This window comes from Brienomyrus brachyistius, chromosome 15 (assembly GCF_023856365.1).
Source record: "Brienomyrus brachyistius isolate T26 chromosome 15, BBRACH_0.4, whole genome shotgun sequence".
NCBI classification, from domain to species: Eukaryota; Metazoa; Chordata; class Actinopteri; order Osteoglossiformes; family Mormyridae; genus Brienomyrus; species Brienomyrus brachyistius.
The window spans coordinates 13,072,790-13,100,438 of record NC_064547.1 but is presented as its reverse complement, the minus strand read 5'-3'; the positions used below and the strand labels follow the sequence as shown (position 1 = coordinate 13,100,438).

At 40.0% G+C, this 27,649-nt stretch overlaps 2 protein-coding genes across 5 annotated transcripts in view; one reads left to right on the top strand and one right to left on the bottom strand.

The window, feature by feature from the left end:
• LOC125708923 (zinc finger CCHC domain-containing protein 2-like) overlaps positions 1-18,062 on the bottom strand; it is a 33,359-nt gene extending 15,297 nt beyond the window's left edge. The window contains exons 1-3 of one of the 4 annotated variants that reach the window (XR_007382560.1): positions 16,920-18,055; positions 9,495-9,606; positions 9,192-9,262 (exon numbers count right to left, since the gene is read on the bottom strand). Coding sequence is in view for 3 of the 4 variants with exons in the window: in XM_048976847.1 (XP_048832804.1) it covers positions 9,192-9,262; positions 9,495-9,606; positions 16,920-17,705 (969 nt within the window). In the remaining variant the exon portion in view is untranslated. Of the gene's footprint in view, positions 1-9,191; positions 9,263-9,494; positions 9,607-16,919 lie in introns of all 4 variants that reach the window. The other 3 variants (XM_048976847.1, XM_048976848.1, XM_048976846.1) reach the window with 3 other exon arrangements.
• Positions 18,063-22,490: 4,428 nt separating this feature from the next.
• LOC125708926 (collagen alpha-1(XXI) chain-like) overlaps positions 22,491-27,649 on the top strand; it is a 47,242-nt gene continuing 42,083 nt past the window's right edge. The window contains exon 1 of the mRNA XM_048976851.1: positions 22,491-22,630. The gene's annotated coding sequence lies outside the window, so the exon portion shown is untranslated. The remainder of the gene's footprint in view (positions 22,631-27,649) is intronic.

Genomic DNA, 27,649 nt, shown 5'->3' with positions numbered 1-27,649 from the left:
TACATCCTTACAATGAAGGCATTTAATCTCTTAACAGCCATTCAAGGTAGAATGTTCCACAGTGCACATTCCTAGTGAATGGGGCTACTCAATATGCTCTAAGTCCCAGAACATTCACAAAAATGGTAAACACTTATATTTGCATAAATTAATTTCATAGATATTAAGCCAGAGGCTAAATATTCGTAAGACATTAATGTTAGTATGGATCAGTCAGGGCAATCAATAAAACAGATCAGTGCAGAGTTTAAATCTGCTCTACTTTATCACTAAACCACAACCACAGAAAGAATTTAAAATCTGCAGTTACTCTTTTTTTAATAGCACTTATTTAATTTTAGTAAGATATTTCATATTTTTATGTTGTGTAGATCTACCAGGACTTCATGGTAATTTACCTGATCTAGTTTAGCCTTTATCATTCACCAGCACTATGTATTTATGAAAAAGCAAGGACTGAAAACAAAGGGTATTAACACTGTCATGAGGGTATTTTACTGGGACAGAAAAATCATTGCAATACAATTTCCTTTGGATTTAAAAGGAGACACTGGCTGACTAAAATAATATTGCAATAAAACAATATGTGAATGGCGCAAATAATTAAAAAGTGATTTTACCAAACATTTACATCCATCCATCCATTTTCCAAACCGCTTATCCTATACTGGGTCGTGGGGGGTCCGGAGCCTATCCTGGAAGCAATGGGCATGAGGCAGCGAACAACCCTGGATGGGGGGCCAGCTCATCGCAGGGCACACTCACACACCATTCACTCACACAGGCACACCTACGGGCAATTTAGCAACTCCAATTAGCCTCAGCATGTTTTTTGGACTGTGAGGGGAAACCGGAGAACCCGGAGGAAACCCCACGACGACATGGGGAGAACATGCAAACTCCACACACGTGACCCAGACGGAGACTCGAACCCGGGTCCCATTGGTGTAATGCAACAGTGCTAACCACTGCACCACCAGGCCACCCCCCCAAACATTTACAATTCTTGATAATATTGCAATTCATAGAACACTTACACAGAACCCACTGAGCAATACGGAAAATTAAACAAACAGCTTGTATTGAACATTGTTACGGTAAGCACGTTCACTTTCAGTTTGACAGGCCCATGTGACGTGCTGAAAAATGACTCCGGCTGTGTGGACAAAGTTTAAAATTTAAACGCCTGGCAATTAACCACAGGCAATTACCGGATCGAGGGGGTGGGGCCAAATAGCAAAAACTGAATGAGGAAGAACAAGTGATGGCTTTCATTTGGGAAATGCTTTATTTGCGCCATCTTGAACACCGATAACATTTCTGCCACATCTGTTCCTCTGTTTGGGATGCAGGAGACCCAGCTCATATGCTTGGACCAGGGTGGGGTCAGTGACCCCTCTGTCACCAGGAGTCTAAAAGCTGCTTGCCAGTTGTCTGCCAATGCCCATCCTCCTGGGAAAGTGCCCACTTGCCATTTTGTGTAGGCTACTTTGGGCACAGCAGCACAGCTTGCCAGGCCAAACGAAGGCTAGGACCCGATGTCAACTCACCCAACTGTTTTTGACTTTCACCCTCCAAATCTTTCAGCGTGACAGGATTAGGGGGGGAAAGCAAGTTGTACCCTGCACAGTTTGAGCCTGATATTTCCAAAAGCAAAACATTACACTGCTCTTGGTCATTCAGCAGAACCTCTGCCAGGACATCCTGTTTAATGTCAAGGCCCATATCTGGCCTCTGTCAGCTTCATCTTCATGCACATTCAGCGTTAAAACAGGTACTTCCTTGCCTACATGACTGCATCATGTTAGCAGGGAACATACAATGCCGAGACTGTAGTTCATCAGTTTCTTTAATAATTACAAATATACTCCATTTGCTTTTTATATATTTTCAGTCACGATGAAGAGTGAGTCAAAGCAAGCTGACCAAAACAATAAAAAAAAAAACAAGAACTGGAAGCCAAAAGCAAAGATATGTAGAAGAGGAAGGAGAGGGAATTGCAAGTGAGTAAAGTAAAGGCCTGAAATAAGGTACATTACAGTTTTAAGCCAGAGTCCTGAAATGGGAGCATACACAAAAAAGTTCATCAAGATAACGGGTCACATGCTGCATAAAAATGCCACAAAATATTTAATGTGTTACTAAAATAGGGCACGAGCTTGCTCAGCAGAGCAGCATTTCATACTGAAAAATTCAATCCCCACTTCAAACATTTAGCACACAAATTAAAATGTATATAATTTCAGCTTATCAGAACAATGATGTGCACAAGTTTGTAGCCTAATTCAAGCAGGGAGATGGACACATCAACTGAAAGGAGAGTCTTCCACTGATATTTTTCCATCCACACCAATGTAAAAAAGTTTGACAAGTGTGGCACAGAAAGGCTGCATTTATTTTTAAAGCTTCATTCGAAAAGGATCGTTGTATTTCACAACTTTAAAATATTTGATTGGGAGGCAGCAGTGTTGTAACTGGGAAAGTTTGGTATAACAGCAAGCGCAAGAGAAAATGAAATGGGGATAATATTTATGGAAAGCAAATAGCAACACATTTAGCAACTGGCACAAAAGGTATGTTGATTATATCAATGCATGTAATAAAGGTGGAAATAGACTTTTTAAATATAGGTGAAAGAACTTATTCCTAATGTCAAAAAAGCCACAATGCAGTAAAACAAAACATGAAAAGTTATCCACATCCGTATCACATATGGCTAAATTCCTCTTTTACAAATTTAGTTTTAAAAGGAATTATAGAACCATCAGGCCTCTTATACAATGCAAATTATCTAATGTTACAGCAGTTTTCCCCATGCTGTTCACAGAACTTCCAATAATTATACACAAAATATAACGCTGGTTATAAACACAATTAGACAGTTGCTTGCATAAATATCCAAACCCTCCCAAGGTGGCACATATTTACAGGGTAATGTTTAGCAGCATGTAGAAAATGTTCAACAGATGTTTTGCTGGCGTGTACATAACATAAGAGATAAAGTAAGATATGCTGATTGCTCAAGTATTCACTGGACACCCAACGGACCTTTAGCCTCATGTTACCACACATGCTTATGGCTGTGTGCTTGCTGACTCCCTACTCTTTCCTGGTGAGGATTTGGCCAGTGTAAGTTTCTAATAGTTCACTGTAAAAGCTAATTGATTTTAGTAGAAAGCAGAATGTGACTACACTGCACTGCACTGCACTGCGAAACATCACTGCAAAATGCTCACACAATAGTCATGTTAATGGGGAGGTGAACCAACAAAGGAGCTGAAAAAGAACACAATAATATGGCACATTCAGTACATCTGGCAGGGTGAGATTATTTCAACTCCCCCAACTCTGCTTAATTGACACAGATTACCTTCCTGGGCACAACAAGCTCCAGGATAGTGTTGAATCGGATCACCTACAGTAAGTGTCCTGTCAGTTGGTGTCGCCCGCTGCTGGTACCACCAAGTGCCTGCATTCCACAGTCCTGTGAAAGGCAATCTTGGTCGCAAGCCGCGTCCACCTGTCATGGGCATTGTGATGATGCAAATGTAGTAATGTCTAGGTAGCTACCAAATAAATGCAATGAATTCTGGTATATAGTTTTCTGCAATCATCTTACACAATGTTACTGATTACAAGTGACACTTCGCCAATGCCTTGGGAAACTGCCTAAAAACGCCCATTTGCCTCAGATCCCAGTGCCATTTCTCAATACACACACGCCCTGCTAAACATTGACCCTCTCTTACATAAGAAATTGTTACTGTTAAAATTCACAAGGAACAAATTACAAACATTCAGATTCATTTCTCAGATCTTACCATGAACATCCCAATGATGCACGTGCTAAATCCCTATGATAAGCATGGCCTTATGCACACCCTTACAAATGTGTAAATTGCTACTAAACCTCACCTTCTCTTTTAAGAACACAATATTTCAACTGAGAAGCTTCCTACAACACAAAAACAAACTACGACGTGTGAAAATCGTTACTGCATTAAAATCATAAAAACAATTTGCGTTTGTTGTTTGTATATTACAAGTGAATTATTACAAATAATTATGATTATTATCATACAATAAGAAGACTGCAGCTAACCCTTTAACACAAGCATATTCAGTCAGACTTATGAAGTTCAGGATATGTCTACCTAAGCTCTGAAACACCACATTCATGATATTATCTTGACCAAACACATTTCGATTTTGTGCTTGATGGTGCATCGCAAGCATAGAAAATTATGCTTAGCCTTCCATAACTGAATACTAATCCTCCACTGCACTGGTACGCAGTAGAATTAACTGAAAAGAAGATAACTAGCCACCTTGTTGCTCTCTGGTAGCTGATGGATCCACAGAGGCCATAAATGTCCATCTGTAATCCAGACAACCATCTGTCCTACCATGAAATAGCAGTCACCATTTCTGTATATAAAGATCAATGAGATTTGGTAACTTATAAATTTCAAATATAAATATTTAGAGCATACATTTCACTTTTATTCCCACATGAAACATAGAGGGACCCATTTTCACAGACAGGAGGTCAGTTGCAATTATAGGGTTGGGAAGAATGATAGAGTATGAGAAGTTCATTAAAGTAACAGCAGATACTAATTATCTCAATCAGAGGATCACTGCTATGAATAGTGAGGCCAACCAACATTTCACTAAGGCTCAAGCCTGACTTTAAACTAATAATCCAGTTCCAAACAGCCTTCTTGCCTACACATATACTTATGTTCTAATACAAAAACACCACACCCTGACCAGAAACGACCAAAGCCTGAAACATAATGTGAGAAATACCCTGTTAACATCCAACTGAACAGCAGATTATTTAGAATGTAGCTGGAGTTACATCTTCCTAGTAAGATACAAATCGCTTGCATGATGTTGCCCATAGCAACTGCTACTACAGATCATGAGTGCCCCTGTCTATCCTCAGTAATGTGTTCAAGTATTGCTAGGATACTGAAGACTCAGGTATCAAGTTGCCGGCTGAAGAAGCAGCCTTTGTTGCTATCTGAAGTAGCTTTGAGCTAGCCTTTCGAGAAACCATGTCAACCTTGGAGCCAAGCAGCTAAATTAGTCCCCAGTCAACTCCTAAAGCGCTAACGAAGGGAACAATGTGGAACCTGTCCCAGCTGGATAGGGGGGGAACTGGCGCCTGAGGACTGTGTTGTCACTGCTGCCCCCCCCCCCCCCCCCACCATGAGCATTGGGCCCACAACATTAATTTTCAGATCCAGGGTCTGTTAAGGTGAGTCCTAGCAGAATAAATTGTGGAGTTCAGTTTTAGAAATTACAGAAAAGCTGCTGCAGTACTTCTCTGTCACTTCTTTTTTTCTCCAGTGGACTGACTGTATATAAAGTCTGCAATATCCAATTCAACATAAAAGTTGCAGGAAAACCTGCTACTGAAGTTTATGTACTTCTACCTGTTCCCAAAGGTGAATATTTGCTTTGTGCTAATTCAGATTATCTTTATCGGGTACATCAAGACACTTTCTGCACTCTGACAGAAGGCCCAAATCCATAGACCTCGCTGTACTTGACCATCCGTAGTTCCAGGATGCCCTTGGGGTCCCGTGGGCCCCAGGCATCTCTAGACATCGCCCGGTGCAAGCGGGCGCCTGAGATGCAAGCGGTTTGGCCCCGGCTGCATGGCTGGGCCCAGCCAAGGCGCATTCAGGGCGGGGCGGCAGCCTCGAAGCCAGATGGCTATTTTTACTCATGCTCCTGGAGCTGGCCAGGGAATATGGGACTGTGCATTCATCATAAATGGAATGGGGGGGGGGATGGGGGGGATAAATGGAACCAAATTCAGTAACGAGCTTACCAAAACATATTTGCAGCTCCAAAATAAGGAGGTGAAGTGTGCGTAATAAAGATGGCATTCATAAAGCGCGCAAGTCATCTTGCATAAAGGCGCGTGCCGAGTTTATAAATAATGCACCACAACGATGCTGACATGGGGTACGGCACCTTTTCAGCTCCCCACGGAGCCCGTTCCGTATTGGTTCCCATGACAACAGCATTACCTTGGGAAAGACGAGAACCAAGTACCTGATGGCTGCCAATGGGCGGGGAGTGACTCGCGGGTGGCTTCCCACACGCAAGCACCATGTCAAAGCGATATGCCCGAAGCTGTGTGGTCACAGACTGCAGCTGTAATGCGATGAGTTAATCACGAGTTGGGCACGCAATGTAAACAATATACATAAACAGACGGCAAACCAATAATATGGCAATTTACTTCCACTGGTACAGTGGAAACCACTTATAGTGATCACATCTGTCTGGGTGAAATTAATTACTGTAAGCGAATGATTATTATAACCGATTATTATTACCATGTAATTGCTATTTGTATATTTATTATGTGAGGTATAAGGTAATAAAATGAACAGCATCACTATTTACTAAATTTTATTGATGATTTCAAAATACAGTACAACTGTTTCATACACTAAAATTACAGTATTGTACAAATTACTGAACTGTGTACAATTCAAATACACTATAACAGCGCATTTTCTCATTGTCTCTAAACGCTTATTGTAGTCTCACTGCATCTCAGTGGGTTATCAAAGTGAACGCAGTTTTAATTATTTCCATATGTTTAAAGAGACCTAAAATGAACACTGGAAACGGACTACTTGATTACTTTAAGTGAATTATTTAAACAGTATTTGTACAGGAATGATTCTGTCCCAAGCTTCTTGATCCATATAAGCGGCGGATCACAATCACTGTGATCACTATAAGTGGTTTCCATTGTATTTGGTAGTGTCTAACTGGGATCATTCTATTAAGATAATACCAATCTTTAAAACAGATAAATCTGGCAGATTGTTATACCATGCAAAATATTACATCATAACTTAATTAGGGCAATTGCACAAATGGACTTTTCCCATAAGCTCCACTAACTGGCAAGAACAAAGACTGAAAGTGTGCACTGGTCCATGATCTTGCATGAAGAGAATATTCTGGCACAGGGGCCCCAGACAGGGACAAGGGAATCCCCTGCTGACTAGCACTCTCCCACACCATGGGGTATGCACTGCATAAGCAGGTCTTTCGGTGCCAACCTACATATGACAGACTCGGAGCAAGGCTGCTCTTCTAGCTGCCGCCCTGCTTGACCAGGCTCATCGCTGATCGGAAATACAGCTAATCCGACTTCGGGTAGCCGGTGCTCTCTGGTGGCGCTTGGAGGGACCAAAAAAGCGCAAGGGAGGGAGGCTCAGATTTTGTCAAAAGTTGGATGAAGTGGGGCACTGGTGAGCTGACTGGTCCATTTGAAAGCTGGGAATAACAAACGGGATAATCCACCCTTAGACAGAAAAACCCTGTCCAATAAATGACCAGCAGGCCTTCCTCAAAGAACCAACACGATAGGACTCATGGCTTGTCTCTGCTGAATCCAGTCTGTTTTCTGTGGCTGGTTATGAAAAAATTACGAGTGTACCAAGGATGAATGGACACCAATCAAATGGATTTTGCCACAATCCCCCTTGGCAGTGCTAGGTGGAGAGTCAAGTTTCGAAACCATTTTATATTTGCACATTTCTGGCTGCTAAAGTGACAGGTAACACATCTAAGTAAACTCTCTGACCAGGTTAAGAAACAATATTATGATGCTGGTGTCAGTTGGTATTTGTTATGGTAACGAGCATTTACATGTCTAGCTAGGACAATTTTGTCAGACATTCTTATCTGGCCCTGAGCTACTACTATGGTTACAAAATGGAAAGGAAAAAGTTTTATGTAGCATCACATGCAATTACAAACCAGTATGCACTTCAACAGCCAGATAGCAACACTAGCCCACAGTTCAACAACTTCGAGACCTCTTAGCCAACAAGTCATAAATGTAAAATCCAACATTAAAGATTTAAAATGGAACCACCACAAAGACACAATCCAGAAACAAATCAACAGTAGTCTTTCATCAACCTTCCGCAGCTTCAGCCTGAAATATATATGAAAGATTTCATAATTTATGAGAAACAGTAGGGTACATGTATTTCCTGATACACTCTGCGTTCTTATGGTTGGTCATAACTCCAGTCAGTTCCCTGCTGCTACCACACACACAATAATTAAAGCCAATTATGAGAATATTAACTATTATGGATCATAGCTATTATTCACCCACATAAAAATATATGAACATAAGATGTGCTGTCACCAATAGCAACCAAAAAAAAAAAAACACAGCTGATTTTATTTATTTTAGTGGCATCTGAGATCATCGGAATTAGTCTGTTACCTTGAGGGAAGTCTGACTATTTAATAGCCTCCTGTCGGCACCCCACATGGATTAACACCTCAAATGTTATGCTCAGAACAGGCGGGGGAAATGTGTTTTTCAGCTTTTTGGTTATGATCCACAACTGACATCATTAAGTACCATTACTTGAGAACCGTTTTTATCCAAGTAAGATTTCTGAATTATATCTTTAACTACATCAGTCCTGATATCACAAAGTGAGGAATGAACCGACTACATCAGCTGCAGGCAACACATTTTAAAGTATTATCTCACAGTTTATTTTTTACTGATTGAATTTGCTACTGGCTAGTATTACCATTAAAGTAAATATTGTGCAAAAAAATAGTACATTCCAAGCTGGCTGAAGGAGAAATGGTAGAAAAAAGAGGGAGGGGAACCCCATCCCAAGAAAAGAAGAGGTCATTACAGCACCCTGCACACCACTGTCTTTGGGGCAGTGTTGTTCTTAAAAGCTTGGGGTCTGTGGACCATGGCCTGTCAACTATTCCCTAATAACACCCTGGCCCATATGGAGTAAGAGCACCGTCTCATGACTCATCCTTAATCACCCACACACACACACACACACACACACACACAAAAAGCAATACAGCAGTATCAAAACATGCTGGGTGGTGGTGGTGAGGATTCTTAGGTTGGGGGGGGGGGGGTCTTATTTAGATCGCTCTTCCCTTTTCCTGAGGCAGGATGACCTCTTACGGAAAAAGCCAAAGGGTCTCATTCCAGAATGTTTACATTTCACCTTCCACAGCAGGAAAGGAGCCAATGGCAAAGACATGGTTGCTGTGGCCAGCATGCTGCAGTGTCCTATTTAATGCCTGCGACGGATGAGTGGTACGGCTCGCACTGGATGACACTGTGGAGCTATGAAAAAGCCACATACCTCAAAACTGTACTCCTTGTCAGTCCTGCTCCACGAGATTCCCTTCAGCAAGATCTTTTCAATATATACAGCTGAAAAGCCACAAAAGCAGAAGAGCTGGATTTGAGCACAAAGTATAGTGACAACTCTGTACTCTAACACAATCCCATAATTTACATTTAGGTGCCACATAAAAACCATACCATTGCCTTTTTTATTGCAGAAGTATTATTTACTGAAACTTTCTCCCACTGAGATGTGAGAATAGAAGGGCTTCACTAGCTATGCTCTTCAGTTTGGTTAGAGTGATTGTCCAAGTCTTACCTTCCCTCTGAGACTTCTTGGCTGTAGGCTGGGCCGAGTGGCGACATTGTACTCTGTTATTTGGGATGCTGTCAGTGCTGGGGGAGAAGTCACCTGTTTGTGGAATTTTGTTCTACAGCAAGCAGGGAAAAGAACCAAAGACAGAAGAAAATGGAGAGAAAAGCATGACTTAAAAACACTGGGTTTATAAACATTGTTTATAAAATCAGAAGCTAGGCTAGAAAACATATTCTAAATCTGAATTAGGGAATGTACCGGTTTATTGTTGATTTAACATAAAGAAGAATCCCAAAGAGGTCAGCCACATGAGAGACACATGAAAGTAGGGCTGAGTGATATGCGCTAAAATTATATCATATTTCCAGAGATTTTCACAATATCGATATTTATCATAATATTCTAAAATTTGGATGTGGAAGTAAGTCAAATATGACTGCTACTTCTGAATTTTGCTGATTATGATGATCAAATTGTTTTACAAACAGTTATGGACTGTGTTACAGGTATATTGATAAATTACACCAACAACATCATACCTTGATGGATTTGTTTAAAAAAAATTGTGCATAATTATGTTAATTATGTAAGAAGAATTATGTAAGAAAACAAGTGTTTTGGCTGTACCATGATACAATACTGAAATTGATCACAATATGAAAATTCATAATCACAATACAATATTTTATTCATATATCGTCAAGCCCTTCCTGAAACTTCTAGCCATCATGCAACAAAAATACTCAAAGATCTTTATAAACACATTCTGATTAAAACCATGACATATCCATAAATGTTTCCATAAACATAACTTTTTACACTTCCAACCTCTTCCAGACAAAATCCTCCTGGTTTGAGAACAACTTAAACACTGGTACCTTCACAGCAGTATTACAGACTTAAAAAGTCAGCTTTGTCAGTAACAATACACATGCATGGAATTTGGGTCATTTAATATTTTGATATAGGTGCACATCTAAAATCTGTTTGGTAAGTGGATACATTGATAAGGAGGGCTTCCCCAATGTGAGGTATGATGATACAAATCCCTTAAAAATAATATGAGAAGCTTAATGATAGTTGAGCTTCTGAAGTGAGTTATGCAAATAAAACTAAACAGTCCCTAAACAATCTGCATACGAAAATGTTTGCTTATTTAGATTTTTAGATAGCTTTAAGGTTTTGCATAAGCATGCATTTTGTAGCCAAAGCAAATAATGGACCTAAATGATATACCGATTTTATAAACAAATTAATAAATGACATTAACAATGAACAGTCAAGTCTTAAAGAGAGCCACGTATTTTGAACTGCTGCAGCTGGAATACAACCACCAGGAAAGGAGGTGCCACTGTGGAGAAAACTGTCCAAGTTAGGAGGATGGATGGTCTCCATGCAGTTCATGGAAAGAAGGTGCCCAGTCTGTGCTGAGTGGTGAACCTTCACGCCAAAGACACCTGGAGCAGTCATCACAGTGTGAGCTGAAAAGCCATCAGCACACAATGCCTCTGACAAACACCAGAATGCTGGCAATGCCACTTGCAAAAGAACATGGCAACATCACACTAGAAAAATAGAGTCAATAAACACCAAAATCTGTCTGAAACCCTGTTTCATATACTGATCATTGCAGGAAAGTTACCTGGATCACAAAACACAATAAAGTTCTGAAAATCCTATTTACTTTTGTACTCTTAATGGAAAAATGTCACACATTTTAAAGTGATGGAAAACAGACACTAAACTATTTTTCATGTGTAATACGAGCAAGGCCATAACACACGAACCTGACATTTTAAGGGAACAACTTTTCCATGGTCATAAAAATTTACTTCTCCCCAGTGAATTAGGATAACATTATTTTTTGGGCATCATCATAACAATTCCAGGGTTGAAAATCTACCAGTCAAATAATTTAGATGTTTGTGACCCAAACCTTACCGTACGGCAAGTAAGCCAAGTTATCGTTAGCTGGGTGAAGAGATGTTATTCCGGTCCTATTTGCTCCCAACTAGTTTACTCAGCGGGACTCAAAACGATACTCACATTGGCAATTCTCTTTAAAGGAATTGCTAACTCAGGTTCCACAGGATTTTGGTTTTTTTGAGGGGGGGGGGGGCAATACAGATGACAAAATAGAATGTTATGACAATTTTACCCTCTATCACAGAATTGATGAAGTTTATCCTCAGTAAATGTTTTTCTGCATGAGCAATGATGTGACTTACACTTTTAACCTGAAGTCTCAGTCAATAAGCAAGGCAGCAAGACCAAGACCAGAGTATGGCATAACCCATACCATAATGTCACTTTCAGGAGAGCCAAAAGCATATGAAACCAAAACAAACATTAATGGTGTTCTCACAAAGACAATAAGCACTTTATAAAAAAAAAAAAAAAAACAATTTGGTGGTGAAGGTGAGTTTCTTTAGAATCTGATATTTTTGCTCCCACAAAAAAATTAAAACTGATAGAGTATGTTTTGCTCATGTGCTGTAAGCAAGAAGACACACAAAATGTGCTTCCACAAACTCAAGAGATTTTAGTACACTGGAGAAGCTCAGCTCCTGGTAATGTAGAGTTTGTCGCATGGTTTACACAGACCCTAGTCCTCCTATAATCGGCTTATTTGCCAGTTGTCAAAACAGCAACACACTGGCCAAGAGCTGGCTTGAATATGGCACGTAATTCTTCATCAGGCTGGCAGGAAAGTGGTGGTGAGGTTTTGCGGATTTGGTTCCACTGTGGTCTTTATAAGAGCTGAAATAGTAATTAGACAGACCACTCTGTGACAGGTTGCTCTCATGAACGTGTTGAGTATATATTACATTCACCCTCAGTTAGAAGCAACCAGGCACAAATCTTGTAGAATTGCATTTTTGACAGATACCAAAAAACCTAAAACACATTTCAAATAGAGGAGCTTGGAATTTTGATTTCTGACTAATGGTAGGGAGGGAGACAAATGAACAGACATTTTCCTGCTATTGAGACTTCTCTGCAAGGATGCTCAAAGAAGCGTCATTCCATGTGAAATCATCACACTTTGAGACCTCATCGTCACAGATTTTAAAAAAACTTGGCATGCTGATTTTGTCACATGAATAACTCATGAAACTGAAATTGGGCATGTTTTGTAGGGGGGGGGGCTATGACTTTGACTGGCTATATTTACCTTAATATAAGCTGCACAGAAATGGTCCTCATATTGTTTTAAAGCTATTGACCAGCTCTATAGATTGAACAAATAATATGTCATCCCTATATGAATAATTACTATGTAATAACTGATTAAAATATTTAAAATTCTATAACAAAAAAACATATATTTTTATAAACATACAAGTTTGCAAGAATTAAGCATATTTGAGTTCAGGGAGAAAATTTATGATCGTTGATTGGTTGGCCTGTAGAAGCCCTGTCACCTATTGGCCACTGTAGATGTCACAACCATGATCTTAATGTTGCAAAGAAATGATTTTTACTCTATTCAAAATGAAAATATTTATACAAAGACAATTCTTTGAGAGATGTCGGTTACAGGCATGGGCTGTCTGTCTGAGTTAATAGTTTCTACACCACTTTCTAACTACATACTACTAACACAATTTGGCAGGTCTTAATTAGTCACAAACAAGACTGGTAAAGAAACTCCTGCTATTAACATCAACCAAGATTATCCATATTGGTGTAACCCTGATATTTACACATTAGACAAATTCACACGAAGCAATGTCTGTCAGAGGGGATCAAGTACATTTTCATAAAAATATAGATACACTAACATATCAAACCTCACAGTTACACAGTAAAACAACACCCCCCCTCCAAAAAAAAAAATATTTACTGCCGTTTTAACTGCTAAAAAGTGTGTCTTCATGTGTGCTACCTTACTAAACCTTTTAATTTCTCATTCAGTTGAATGAGCTTCCTTGACAGATTTCAGTTGGAAAATTATGTTTAGGAGTTTGTACATAGTTTAAGATATCATCCTGATTGCCAGCATTACAGTTGAACGTTAATGAAGATCATTGTAATGTAAGATTTTGTATTGCATTAACAAACACGGACAGTACAGAAACTTTTTGGACTAATATATGAATGATAGTAGTAAATGCGCAATTTGCAGCTCCAGTACAGAAAATACTCCAAGCTTTCATAACTGGTGGATTTTATCCATGTTTTGCTGATTCCTAACTTTGGTGTGAAATGTAACTTGTTTTCATAACAAATACATAAGCTAAGAAATATCAGTTGCATCCAGATTCTTTGCTGCACTAGTACAAATAACCCTGAAGAGTGAAGAAAGATGCAAACAAATCTCTACCAGTTATGCATATTCTGCTATTGGGCAATGTTTTTCTAATACATGAGCAATTCATATTCATCTGACTGGGATCGGCTTTAGATAATGGGCATACCAATCTATCTGAACGCTGGATTTCTGGTAAAATACAAATGTTTACTTATGCCGGCAATCTGATAAGCAGATTAATAGTATGCCTAAAATGAGGCATATTGTGACAACCAAAAGTCAGACATGTTTATTAAACATAAAGATATGCACGATTTATACAGATTGCTAACTTTTGCGTGTCACAATATGCCACTCATTAATTTTGCAGAAGTACTATTAATCTGCTGATCAAATTGTGGGCGTAAGTAAATGTCCGTATAGTACCAATAAGTCAGCATCTGGACAGATGGTACCCTGTTATCTAAAGCTCTGGTGTCCCACAACTGCCAACGCAATAAAAAAAATTGCTTAAATTACCATTTATCCATTTCTATCAATACTAATGCACAGATTTGAGGGGTTAACAGCAATTCAACTATATAAGCATGGCTTTCCAAAATGGTTCTTCCAAACAGAATAGCTTACACAGATGTTTATACATACTCCCCACTCTGTGTAATTATCATATGTACGATAGTTTGTACAGAATGAAACTTACTCCTGTCTCCAAAGCCCTATAGCACAGATTTACAGTCAATGGATGGAAAAGCCTTCACAGAGGGGGTGTATCCAATGCAAACATCTACACACTGAACTGACTGACTTTAGCTTGAGAAGATTAGATGATACAGCAACGAAGGGATTAGTTCCACTTAGAAGAACTGCTTGTCTGACAACACACAACATGTGCCACGTTCACAATCATTGAAAACGTGTAAAAGCAGGAATGTCATCCTTGTCCCACTTGTTTGACATGCTCAGAGAAGGTATGGAGATTGTAATTAAAATAAAAAAAGGTGATGGAAGGTCATGCCTTGAGAAACACAGAAAATAAATGAAAAACATTGTAAGAAAAGACTATAATCAAATTTAACATGACTGCTATTCTCCAAGTTAAATTAAGGTTAAAATCCTCAGCGGAGTGAACAGCCACTGCTAGTCTGTTCTTTCGTTAATATTTCAGAGTGCATTTAATTCTCATGCCAAAGGAAATCTGTTGGCAATCGGATTTAAAATGAGAAGGATTGCCCACTGAATAAACCAAGTTTATTTAGCAGTTGTACAACTAAAGAAACTGCCACTAGCATGTGCATGTGTCAATAAGAAAACCAAGGCATTATCAAGTGAGAAGACCAAGGAAAAATACAAAAAGTTTAAAAATATTTTTATGGATTTATGGGTTTCTGTTGATGAGGTCTGAAAAACTACCATGTGGTAAGTTTCTGTCAAAGAACATGCCAGATAGAAGCCAATATTTGTTATTTAAGAAAGCAACTAATAAATGATGGTTTACCATAAATTGAATATCCATACGTCTTGTACATACTTTGGATTTTGCAGAAATGCCTTCCCTTCAGCAAGCAGTGAGAGATGTGCTCCAAGCAAGACCCTGAAGGTCAACGAACGCCAGTGTTCCACACAACCCTCAGCCAAACCAAACATGAGCCAGGGAATAGAGCAGCTGATGTACAAGAATTCCATAGAGTGCATCAGATTTTTACGCACTGCAACTCTGGCTCTCAAAACATTTCCCTTCAGCAGAGTTTGTTTACATACACACACATACACACAGACAGACACAAAATCATGTCACAACACCAGAATATGACCCACTGGGCGACTCTTGAAAACATCATCTGTATAACTGGGGTTTCCACTTATTACATTATTTGTTTGACCAGGAAAATCTTTTAAAATGTAGTACTTCCAAATCTACAGCAATCAAAAGGTGTTTTTGGTGTGATATGTGTGTCTGCGTAAATTTTGTTGAAAGCTAATTAAAACCATGTAATATATGCTGCAAACTGGTCCAAATGAGTCATTACTATCACTAACAAGTTACTTAAAATGTAATCTGCAGAAGGGCTACCACTGCGTTAAGAATGTACACTTCAATTTCAGAAACGCTGACAAAGACACATAAATAAAAGGCAGGAAAATCATTTTCCAGATTTTAACAGGCCATGATTGTGATTCCGTAAAGCCAGGATGGACATGCTCTAGATGGCCTTCTCCGCTGCACTGCTCCGTTCTGCCCGAACCAATTGGGCTGACGGTGATGGGGGGGGGGGGCTTAACCATGACGCTGGCGTTGCAGCCAGTAGCGGCAGCCTGCTGTCTGACTGACTTGGCCGAGGGGGCTGGGGGATACCCATTTCTGACCCCGCCGGGCACTCCTCCTAGGGGGCTCCCCTTCCCCTCCTCCGCTAACCAGTACCCAGGCGCTGTGCCGTTACATCCCTAAGCAAATTATCCAACCAAGGAACAAATAGCCCTAAGACGAAATTCCTATATTAGCATAAGCGAGAAACTATGCGACTACACACTTTTATAACCGGGGGCGGTAGTTATCGACACATTTCACTCCATTCGAGTTGAGACGGCGGCAGCTAACAGATCAGTCATATCTATAAGCCACTTTTCAGAAAATACATATATTCGCTGGAAATGACCTAGATGGCGATTTGACCATTATGTCTAAAGACTAAGCTACTAGCTAGTTAAAATTTCTAGCGTGACCGTCGTCCGCCTTGAAGCTAGCAAGCTGGCTAACTACCCAGAACATTCAGCCAAAAGGGGTTTTCCCCAGAAATTTAAATCTACACTATTTGTCTTATTGGGAGCAGTTCGTACCGTATGTGTACAGAGAGGACCAGACGGAGCCGGTTCTGGACAGCAAACACGACGGATAGCTGGCCGGCTAACGGATCAACCACGAGCTGCTCGCGGACTCGGAGGTTTTACTAACCTGCTAACGAGCTCGCCGGCTGACGTCAACCGCGTAACCCGAACCACAGAAACCAGCAAAGCGCTGTTGTTACATACGAGTCGTTTTCAAACGACACCAGAATTTATTTCTTCCATCATCTCGACGTTCACGTGTCAAATGGGGGCAATTAATAAACAAGAACCGCTAGTCAGCCCCCAGCGACCCGCTCGCCACCCCCAAACTGCACGGGTCGGTCGGTTACCGGGCTGTCGGCGCCGCGTCGTCGTAGTTGCTCTTCTCTCATCGCCAGCTCCACTTTTTCCAGTTGGACCCGGACGGTCTCCCTCTGGTGAAAAGGGAACGCCGGGTGCAGGGAGGCCATGGTGAAGAGCAGCGCGAACTGCTCCAGCAGCCCTGCCCCCTCCTCTGACAGAGGCCCCGCTAACCTCTCCGACTTCCCCGGCTCGTCCGCATCCTCACAGGAAGGATGGAGCCGAGGGTGCCGCGGGTCCCGATAGGAAGACGCGGGGAAGCCGTGGTTTCTAAAGTACAAGGCGGGGTCCGCATGGCTCAGGATGCGAAACAGTATTCCAGCACATTCCCGGTTCTCGGAGCCCAGGAGGGACAGGCAGACGAGCAACCTGGACCTGACCACCGGGTCAGCGACGTCCGTCAGCAGGCCCAGCTCGCTCGGACTGTTCGCCTTCATTTCGAAGTCTCGCAGGACGTGGAAATCCTTTCTCGCCAAGTCCTCCAGGCAGGAGCCGAGGAAGCGCAGCTCCAGCGGCTGACACATATGGAGTAGACCGCACATGAACTCGATTCGCTTGGCCGGATTCAGGTGCAAGCCGAACCACTCGAACACAGCCTCCTTATTCAAGCGGAGGGGGCACCCCAGCCGTCTAGGGGAATTCTCTGTTACACCGGTAGCCGACTGATCCACAGAGCCGGGGCTATGAAGACCGGGGTCGGCGTGGTCCTGCTTGTCTTCGGCCGTCTCGTTGCCTCCTTCCTCCGCCGTTCTCATGGGCAGCCTCATCTTAAGCATTATTGGCTCTGCGGGAACGACGGAAAAGCGACAATCAGGGATAGAGACGCATCGTTTGCTCCTTTTACCGGGCGCTTGTAGATGCAGAACTGATCAGACAGTTTCATGCAGTATTTTTTTACTTATTGCTATTTTCCCCCCCGCTGATCACAGTGACACTCGGCGTTATGGCTGTAGTACACTCGATCGCCGTAGCCTGCGCTCTGGGTTCCTGTCAATCACAAGAAGCCCCGCCCCCGCCCCATTTGAATCGCTGGGTCCTAAACTACAATCCTCTCTGTCTTTTTTCTCTGGGAGAAGAGACACATTTTCCATTAATACACATCCACACATTTAATTACATATATTTACGAAGGCTTATTTTAACATGCTAATCCGTTATAATTCATTGAAGCGCAGACACAGGTGATTTAAATAGGCAGTGCTCTGTTGGAACCGTTAATCAGCCACATGGGCTTTTCATGTATTTTAATCACATAGCCAATTTTAGGAACAACGTTTTTAGGCTAAAGATCTGATTCACTCATATGAATAAACCGAGACACATTTCAAACACGGGAAACACTGCCATCAGCTGGCGATAGTAGTACATACTACTATTTCGGAGTGACAACATTTTTAATCATTGCACAAACAAATCAAACCCCATACACTTTTGAATAAACTTTAGTTCAGTGAGTCAACTGTGCTGCATTTCTTACTGTAGCAATTATATGAACATATATGTTGCTATAGACTTAACCAATTAAGTAAAAAAAAAAAAGAATGAACCTGTTTAGTACCAGGCCATGAGGGAACCTGGAGCCTTTTCTAGGCAGTATAGAAACACCCGGATTGGGATATCAGTGTCTTGCAGATATTGCACACATTAACACATATGCGCATGATGTGGACAGTTTAGGATGCCGGCCTACAGGAAGATGCTGAAATACCCAGAAGAAAACCCCACAACATGTGCAGTCTCTGCAGACACAGAGCAAAGGTGGGGTTCACCTTCCCAGTGCTGGGCGTGTGAGGCACCAGTGCCACCCTATGAGACACTCCAGCGTTCAACAATTAGCATAAATACCACAATGACTAAAAAAATCAGATTTTTTTTTTTCTAATATCCATAAATTCCCTTTATCTAATGCATAATCTATGGGGCTGGAGATAATAATAATTCATTTCTCAAATTCAGTTTATTGAATGTTCACCAATAAAACACTTTCAGAATGTTTTTTTTTTTTTGTTGAAAATATGGAGTGGCCACAATTATCAGTTATCATTATGTCTACTAGAACTATGTGACATAAAATTCCTAGCAACAGATTAGAATAAAAAAATAACATTATCAATCAAGAGTTGAGCAGAATGACCTTACATCCATGTGTATAACTGGCCACTGTTGTTTAGTCAAACAAAGAAGAAACACTCCTTTGCACTTACAGTAATAATAATATATTAACTCACACGGTTTAGGATGCTACTTATTAATACATGACAAAGTGAGAAATTTATATTGGATTGCAGTAGTTCACTGCACCAGCACCCATTTGGTCACAGATAGGTATTATTAAAATGTTACCTATTGTTACTTGCGGCTTTCCATTATATATTTACAATAGGTTATAAATGAGAGGAGTGTAATTTAGAAGCATCAGTTTGTGGTTCTACAATAATAGCATGAAATGAAGTTATTTTGGAAAGCTGAAACATAATCCAAGTGCCTTTGTGTGATTTTTTTTTCTTCTGTGGAAATAGGTAACTGTGTCGATGGAGTAAAGCATACTGAATGTGACACAAATTTGGACATAATCAAATTTGGACATAATCATAATCATTTATCAAAACAAATAAAAGTACAGTTGGCTTTTATAGATATTTTTTCTACACTAAATAAATCTTATCTTGCTTATTTTATACTGGGTTTCTGGGAGCCCATCTCAGGCAATACAAGGCACAAAGCAGCTGTACACAATGGATGGGCACTTTAGAGGTGTCAAGAAAAAGCACAACCAGAGCAGGTCAGAGGAGGTAGGATGGCATCCTGACCTGAGTTTGCAACATCATGTACAAGAAGGACAGGCATAGCATTTGGACCTACAGTTTGGATTGTATGACACAACAGCAGAACTCTCTGAGGCATTCATCTAGAAGCAGAAGATGAATCCTACACATGTCTCCCCACCTAACACTACACATGTTTGATAGGATACATTCCCTGGAATCCATGCCTTTCATAAAACTGTACTGTCAAGGAGGGGTTGGTGTAAACTGATCTATCTATCTATCTATCTATCTATCTATCTATCTATCTATCTATCTATCTATCTATCTATCTATCTATCTATCTATCTATCTATCTATCTATCTATCTATCTATCTATCTGCCTGTCTGTCTGTTTTTCCAACACTATATTTACCGGACATAGACAAACATAATGTCATAATTTTAAAAAATTATGGGAGGGGTTTAATAATCATTGACCTCAGATCAGTGCCTGTACAAAGGTATAATTAAAAGTGGTCCATTAAGCTCACTAAACATATTCAGTGCTGCAAAGTGTCTTCATATGGATAGCCACTAGGTGGCAATGGTATGCCCTTCAAAAATAATCTAAATTCTAGATGAAGAATAAATTATAAGACACTCATTAAGATGCAGCCTGATCCATGATCCTTACTGTTTGGCAACATGTATGGTAACACCGAGGATGTATAATTTTATGAGTAATGAGTGGCTTTTATAATAAATTTGGAATAGCGCCAAAAGAAAGGTAAAGGGGAAGTAAACCACTCAGTTATTGTTAATGGGACATGAATTTAATTATCCATCCATTTTCCGGAATCGCTTGTCCTATTCCCGATCGTGGGGGGGGGAGCAGGTATCCCGGAAGGAGGGAACATCCCAGTATGGAGGAACCCCGGAGGAAATCCCACGACGACACGGGGCGAGCATGTGAACTCCAGACACATTGAGCCTCGAACCCGAGTGTCAGAGGTGTGAGGCGCCACCGCCTCACCCCTAATTTAATTACTAGAAAATAATATTAACGTTACATCCAAATACTAACAAAAGTATACAAGGTGATAAATAGTTCAATACATCCATTGTTTTTCTACAAAGCATTAATTGTCGTTCTATATATGAACATGTTTTCTTTTGATTCCTTCTGTACAAAAACATATCTGTATATTATTCGGAGATTTGAGCCAAACTGCAAAAGTAAGTCAATGTTAGAATGAGGAATACCGCGTCACCATGTTCCTCTTTATATAAGCAGATTGGGCTTAGACAGATGCTACCAGATTTTGTGAAGGGTGTGGTGGAGATCGTGACATGCGACCTTGTGACCTTGGCTAGTATCAGTATGGTGGCCAGGATAATTAGTAGACACGTTTAGACAGGAAGGAATTCTGCAAATAGAGAATAAAAACCCTTTAACCTGAGAAGCAGACTGTGGTTCAGAAATTTACATCATGTTTGGCTGTTCGTTCTTTCTTAAAAAAACAACAACATTATTTTATGGACGGTATCCTTAAAGAGAGAATATCCTTATTCAATATGATAAATATAGCATTAGTGTGATCCTGACTTAGGACAAGTGGTCTGGCAGATGGGTGAATAACCGCAATTTTAAAATATCTTTAAAAAATCCATATTTTCTATAGTTTCTGGTGCCAGAATTTTAATAAAAATAAACTGACTACCTTTTCTCCAAAGTTCGACATTTTCAACTGTTTAATTTCGACACATTTCACAACATAATGTTAGGCTTACGCGTAAACGCTTCATCAACACACGGTAACCGCCATACGAAGATCACAGTTTCTTACTAATTTTAAAATGAAATAGAATAAATCATACACACGTACAAATTAATGCACATTCTGTAGCATAGATAGCTTCGTATACTACGTCCAGGGGTAACCTCGATCATAACTGTCGTCACTGCAATTACAGTTCTTAAATTACTTTACATAGCAATCATGGATGAAAGTACATGCTTGATTCAGAGGCTTTGCGGGAAAACATAGAAAGCATTGAAAACAACATAAAACACAGATTAAACCTTTTGTTTAACATATAGTGAATCTATTACATAATATAAACTTTCGGGGCTGTTAACGCCATGAAGTCGAATAATGAAACATTTTAGAATTTCTTGCGGTAGTTCTAGTCAAAAATAGCAGCGCTAATTTAGGGCTTTGTTTGAGAAGTATACATGAGAGTTGGCGTGCGCACTTTGGGGTATTTCAGCGGTACGCCTTGCCGGTCTATATCTATAGCCTCGACACTATGAATTCGCATTTTAATCCGCACGGGGAATGGAGGAGTCTACGCCTGCGTCACTGCCAACAGTTCCCAGGAAACAGACGATTTCCGTAATTTAGAAAACACACTTTTTCCAAAGCTGGGTGACATCAAATAAATACCGCCCTAATTATTGGCAATATGTAACATGCAAACTAATAAAAACGTGTACACAGCTCACTTATTAAAGAGATTCAAACGAGGAAAATTGCTGGAATAACGTGTATTCGATAAATGAAATGAATGGCTGTTCTTTTACATTATCTTGCATTCTGTTGTATTATTATTATGAGGCGATTTTTGTTTGTATGACTTTTATATATAGTTACATTCATAAACGCCGATCGTTCAACAGGTGTGCAGTAAAACTTCCTTCAGTCTCCTCCCAAATGTTTAACAGAAACTTGTATGGAGTATTTTGCATCCACGTCACAGTCTCGTGAGGTATAAAAAGATACCACTTACAGTACAAAGAAAATAGGCTGGAAAGGGGAATGACAATCTCCCTCTAGTGACAATAGTGTGAACTTCTTCTACCTGCGAAAAATGTCATCTTTTTGGCTTGGCTTTTACGGCAAAAGAGCTTGATTTTTCGATTATGAACATCGGACGATTGGAAGAAAGAGACGTAAGTAAAGACTAAAAGATTTTGCATCCGTGGCGATATAATTATGGTACTGTTATGACCCAAAATGGGTTATACAACTATGTTTTTTTAAATATATATATAAATCCATAAATTGGTCATGAAATGTATTAGGATGTAGCGTAATACTCTACGAAATCACTAAAGGATTATTTAAACGTAGATTTTTTTATAATCTAGTACAATTACACAACTTAAAAGACACAGAGTGGCGTTCAGTAGGCCTATGTACTTATGGAAAATGGAAATATTTTGCAGCCGCTCTTTTAAAACTAATTAATTTCGAAAACTCAAATATGTACACATAATGCCTTTTCTTGTAGTTCATATTTGTGTAATATTGTTATATTACTATGCAACGAACTTCATCATTGTTTGTCAACGATGAGTATTTAGCTAATTATATGCATTAATATTTTTACATCCTGTTTGCATCCCCAATATAGTTCTATGTTCTAGTACGGACTAATGAGTTCAACTATATTTCATTCGTAAACTTTTTTTTAAAAAAAATCTCTTTATTTGGTTTAAGTTTCGTTATGGTTGTATTTTGAGTTTAAATACATATCAGCAAGGGTTACATTTATTAGTACATTTATGTAAATGATGCAGTCTTGTATATGTATGTGGGCGCGCGTGTGTTAACCTTGTATGAAACATCTGAGGAGAGTTTAGGTTGCACCACGTGGAAAGAAATCAGTCCTTATTAGTCAGTCCTTCTTTTATTTGTTAGCACACCTGTAGTTTCCTCGTAGCTGCTTTCTTGTATATTGTTTTATGCGAGTGTTTAAAAATAGTCAGTTTTGTGCTACCATACGGTTAAAACACAGGAAATTTATGTAAGAAATGCAAATGACTTTAAAACGTAAAATATGATAAAACAACAAAACTATCAGCATCATTAACACCACTATGCTTTCAGACGGATACTTTGCAAATTGTGTCTAATATGACTTTATCCCCCTCTAGTGGACGATTTAAACACAGAGCGTCGACGTTATACGAAATCATCAGGTACCTATGACTGAACAAAGCAATAAGAAATTGTTATATTGGTTACAGTAGCAAAATAAATTATGACTGACAGAATGAGTAGGGTATAGTTTGTAAATACAGGATAAAAAGTAAATAAGTATGTTGAGTATCCATTTATTTACTTACATTTAGAGAAAATGGAGCCAAGTAATTACTATTCAATCCCAACATTAGAACGTTATTCTTGTGCGTATTCAGGAATACAAAATGAGACTAGTGGTAATTGTGAAAATAACGTTCTGAATTAAAAACCAGGGTTCAGGTAAATAAGGCTGGTGATAGATATGGGTATGGTGGTACAGTAACGAGGTAGGTTTTTGAAGAATATTTCTTGAGTCAAGTTCACACACACACACACACACACACACACACACACACACACACACACACACACATACCCAAGTTGGTGTACCGTCCATTTATTTATATGGGAAAAACCCTAATCCCAATAATCACACCCTTAACCCCTACCCAGCCCTAACCATAACCATAAGTAATCAACCCAAATACAAGACTTTTGGCATTTTGACTTTTTTGATTGCATTCACAGACTTTTATAAAACTGAGGTTATCCAAATGGGGACCTCAAACAATGTCCCAAAATGTAGGGAAATTTCAGGTTTTATTACACTTTTGGAGACAATTTGGTCCTCAAATGTGACGCTACCACCAACCCCCCCCCCCCCCCCCCCCCCCACACACACACATACATATTTATATAAATACGTAAAAATATGAAATACATCAAAAGTTTCATCATGAAATAGATTACTTGTATTATATTTTTAATATTAATTATATTTCCTTTCAGAGAATGTCATATACTTCATATGTCTTCTCAGGTCCTTTTCAAAAACTAAGAATATTTTATATCTAGTAATTCACTATGGAGGAAGATAGGAAGCCTAGATGCCGACTATTACCATGGTGCATTTCAGAATATATATATATATATATATATATATATATATTGGACTTGTATTTATGCAGTTTTCTGCTTCACAGAAACAGCTTCATTTGTGTACAGCAAACACACTGTTGTTGTGCTGTTGGGCTGCCACCAGGTGGCACTTACAGGGCAATAAATTCCCTGAAAGGTTTAAAAAGAGAGAGAATAATGCAGAAAGAAGGGCCAAAGCATCACAAATTGCCTTCGTACTGGATATGTCTGCTTCTTTGTTAGCGAAGTTAATGATGGTACCAACTCCATCCACTCCAACTAGGATGTTGCAGTTAAAAGCATTAAGTCCCATTGCCTGGTGTTGTATTTATGGTTAATTTGAGGGTGAAACGGCGGCAAAATGGATGAAATGACTGGCTGAAATGTTGCTCTGGATGCTATTTGCTCTTGACACTGTAATAGCCGTACAGAAAGAGGAGAAAGCCACATTCACTGGCCAGTCAGTTTGCTAACAGTATTGGTCAGCTGAGTCTGTTAAGGGCTTGTAATAGAGAGAAGGAAGGATCTTGGCTTGAAGAGGAAAGCACATTTGCATATGAGGACTAGCAAACACACAGTGATGCATTGTGATGAAATAGATTGCTACCATTTTAGGATTTGAATGATTCAACGGATTCAAAAGGTTTATTGTCATTTGTACAAGTCTGAGTACTGAGTACAATGAATTGCCTACTTGCGGTGTTTCCTGCAGACAGAAAGATTAAACCAAGACATAGGACACTTAGTAACAGGACTTAGGATTAATACAAGTAAATATGATGGGGCGGCTTGGTGGTGCAGTGGTTAGCACTGTTGCCTCACACTTCTGCGGCCCGGGTTTGAGTCTCCGCCTGGGTTACATGTGTGTGGAGTTTGCATGTTCTCCCCATGTCGTCGTGGGGTTTCCTCTGGGTACTCCGGCTTCCCCCCACAGTCCAAAAACATGCTGAGTTGCTAAATTGCCCGTAGGTGTGTGCATGTCTGCGTGAATGGTGTGTGAGTGTGCCCTGCGATGGGCTGGCCCCCCATCCTGGGTTGTTCCCTGCCTCATGCCCATTGCTTCCAGGATAGGCTCCGGACCCCCCACGACCCAGTATAGGATAAGTGGTTTGGAAAATAGATGGATGGATGTTTCTTCATTTGGTTTTTAGTTTCAGGGTTAGAATTACAGCTGCTGTACGCTGGCTTATGATGTCATTTTTGGGGCGTAATTCGCCCCCCTTCCCTCACCAGGACACAAAAATATGACCATTTAGGATGAAGTACATAAAAGTAGGTAAAAAGACAACACAAGAAATAAAATGTGATCTTGAGGGTGACCTTGAGAATTTTCCTGAATTTTGAGGTAGATCGTATGATAACTTCTCTATAATTGTGTTTTAAATTCATTTGGAAAAGAGCAGTGTGTGTGTGGACTTAGCAGGTATCACTGTAGCCTCACACATGCGGGGCTGGCGGTGTGAACCTGCTCACCACTCTGTGTTTGTGGAGAGCCTCCTCGTTCTTCTGGCTTTGCACGTGTCTCCTTGGCTTCCTGCTGTCCTTCAGGAAGCCCACGTTAATTACCTTAGACCAGATAACCGTGTCTTTGTTCTAATCACTAAATTCTGCAGTAGTGGGAGAAGGAATGAGATTTTGAAGGCCACAGAGGGCTGGATTTACCATGCACTGTCAATCATTTCCTGGTTTGTCTCGATGGTGATGTCACCCATGAGAAATGGGTTAAACCATTCAGTGACTGGCGCAGTGCGATAATCCCACTCACAGGGGCTTTCCTAGCCGCATTACTTGCATCGCCATCCTAAAACTATCAACCTGTATAAGTTAAACATTATTTATATTTCTAAAGATAAATAATAGGTTGCCACCAGGGTCTTAACATCCCTTAAGTGGGTAAACACACCATAATATTAGCTAGCTTGTCCAACATATCACTATGTGAACATGTGTCCTTGAAACAGAGACAAAATCAAAGGTGTTCACATTGCAACTCAAATGAGAATCACTGATGTATCAAGGACAATATGCACCTGTTATTTATGTCTCACAATATGCTGGATGATGCTATATAATATGACATGAAATATGTATGTACATATGGTAAGTATGTAAAGTAATGCATAATGTCTTCATTTGTGTCAGTGATTAATCTGGTTTGGCTACATTAAACAGAACTGATGTTGCAAACTGCCTTTGCGCAGCTGCTGAATGGCCAGATTCAAGAAAAAATATGAATCTGCTAAGTTAAAGATGTATGAGATCGTGCAAGAACGAGGCATTATCAACTCTGCAGCACAACCACAATGTCTGATGGCTGCCAACAAGACAGTGATACCTCAGACCATTGTTATGAATCCTGGTATTATTTTTATAAGCAAGTAATTGCAATGTAAATTGCAATTACACAGGAATTACACAAAGTTGTAACGTCAACTGTAGTTAAATGAAAAGTATGTTGTAATGATAGTACTGTTCAGTTCATAATGCACATTATTCCATGACAACCTCTTGCTTCATTCAGTTCTTGCTCTACTAGCATTGCTGACAATGCAACTGCAAGCAATGGGCACTGAAAGTCGTCAGTCAGTGATGGGAGCCTGTCATTTTCAGCTGCTCACCCTTAGGCCAGACATGCACCTCCACTGTCAGGTATTGGAACTGTTTGTAACTTGTGCGGATGTCCTTGCAGGGCATTAGCGAGTGCCACCATTCCCGGGGGGCAAAATTAGGCAGGATTGCAAATTCATGCTGTTGGAGACCTGACAATTATATCCTCATTGCACAATATTCTGAAATAGATGCAGCCTTTAAGAACGTGCCAAATGGCCTTAGCCAATTTGTCAACCAGACCATTAAGTGAATATCTCCTTCAGGACAATGAGGAGATCTGCTACTTGATTTCCAAAGCCCACTTTAGGTACGGTTGTGATGGGTGGGGGATTTGGGTTTTTTGTGTCTCCTTATTATCTTGTCTTGGACAGATATTGCACAAAGGGCAGCATGGACATTAAAATTAGTAGGGGTGT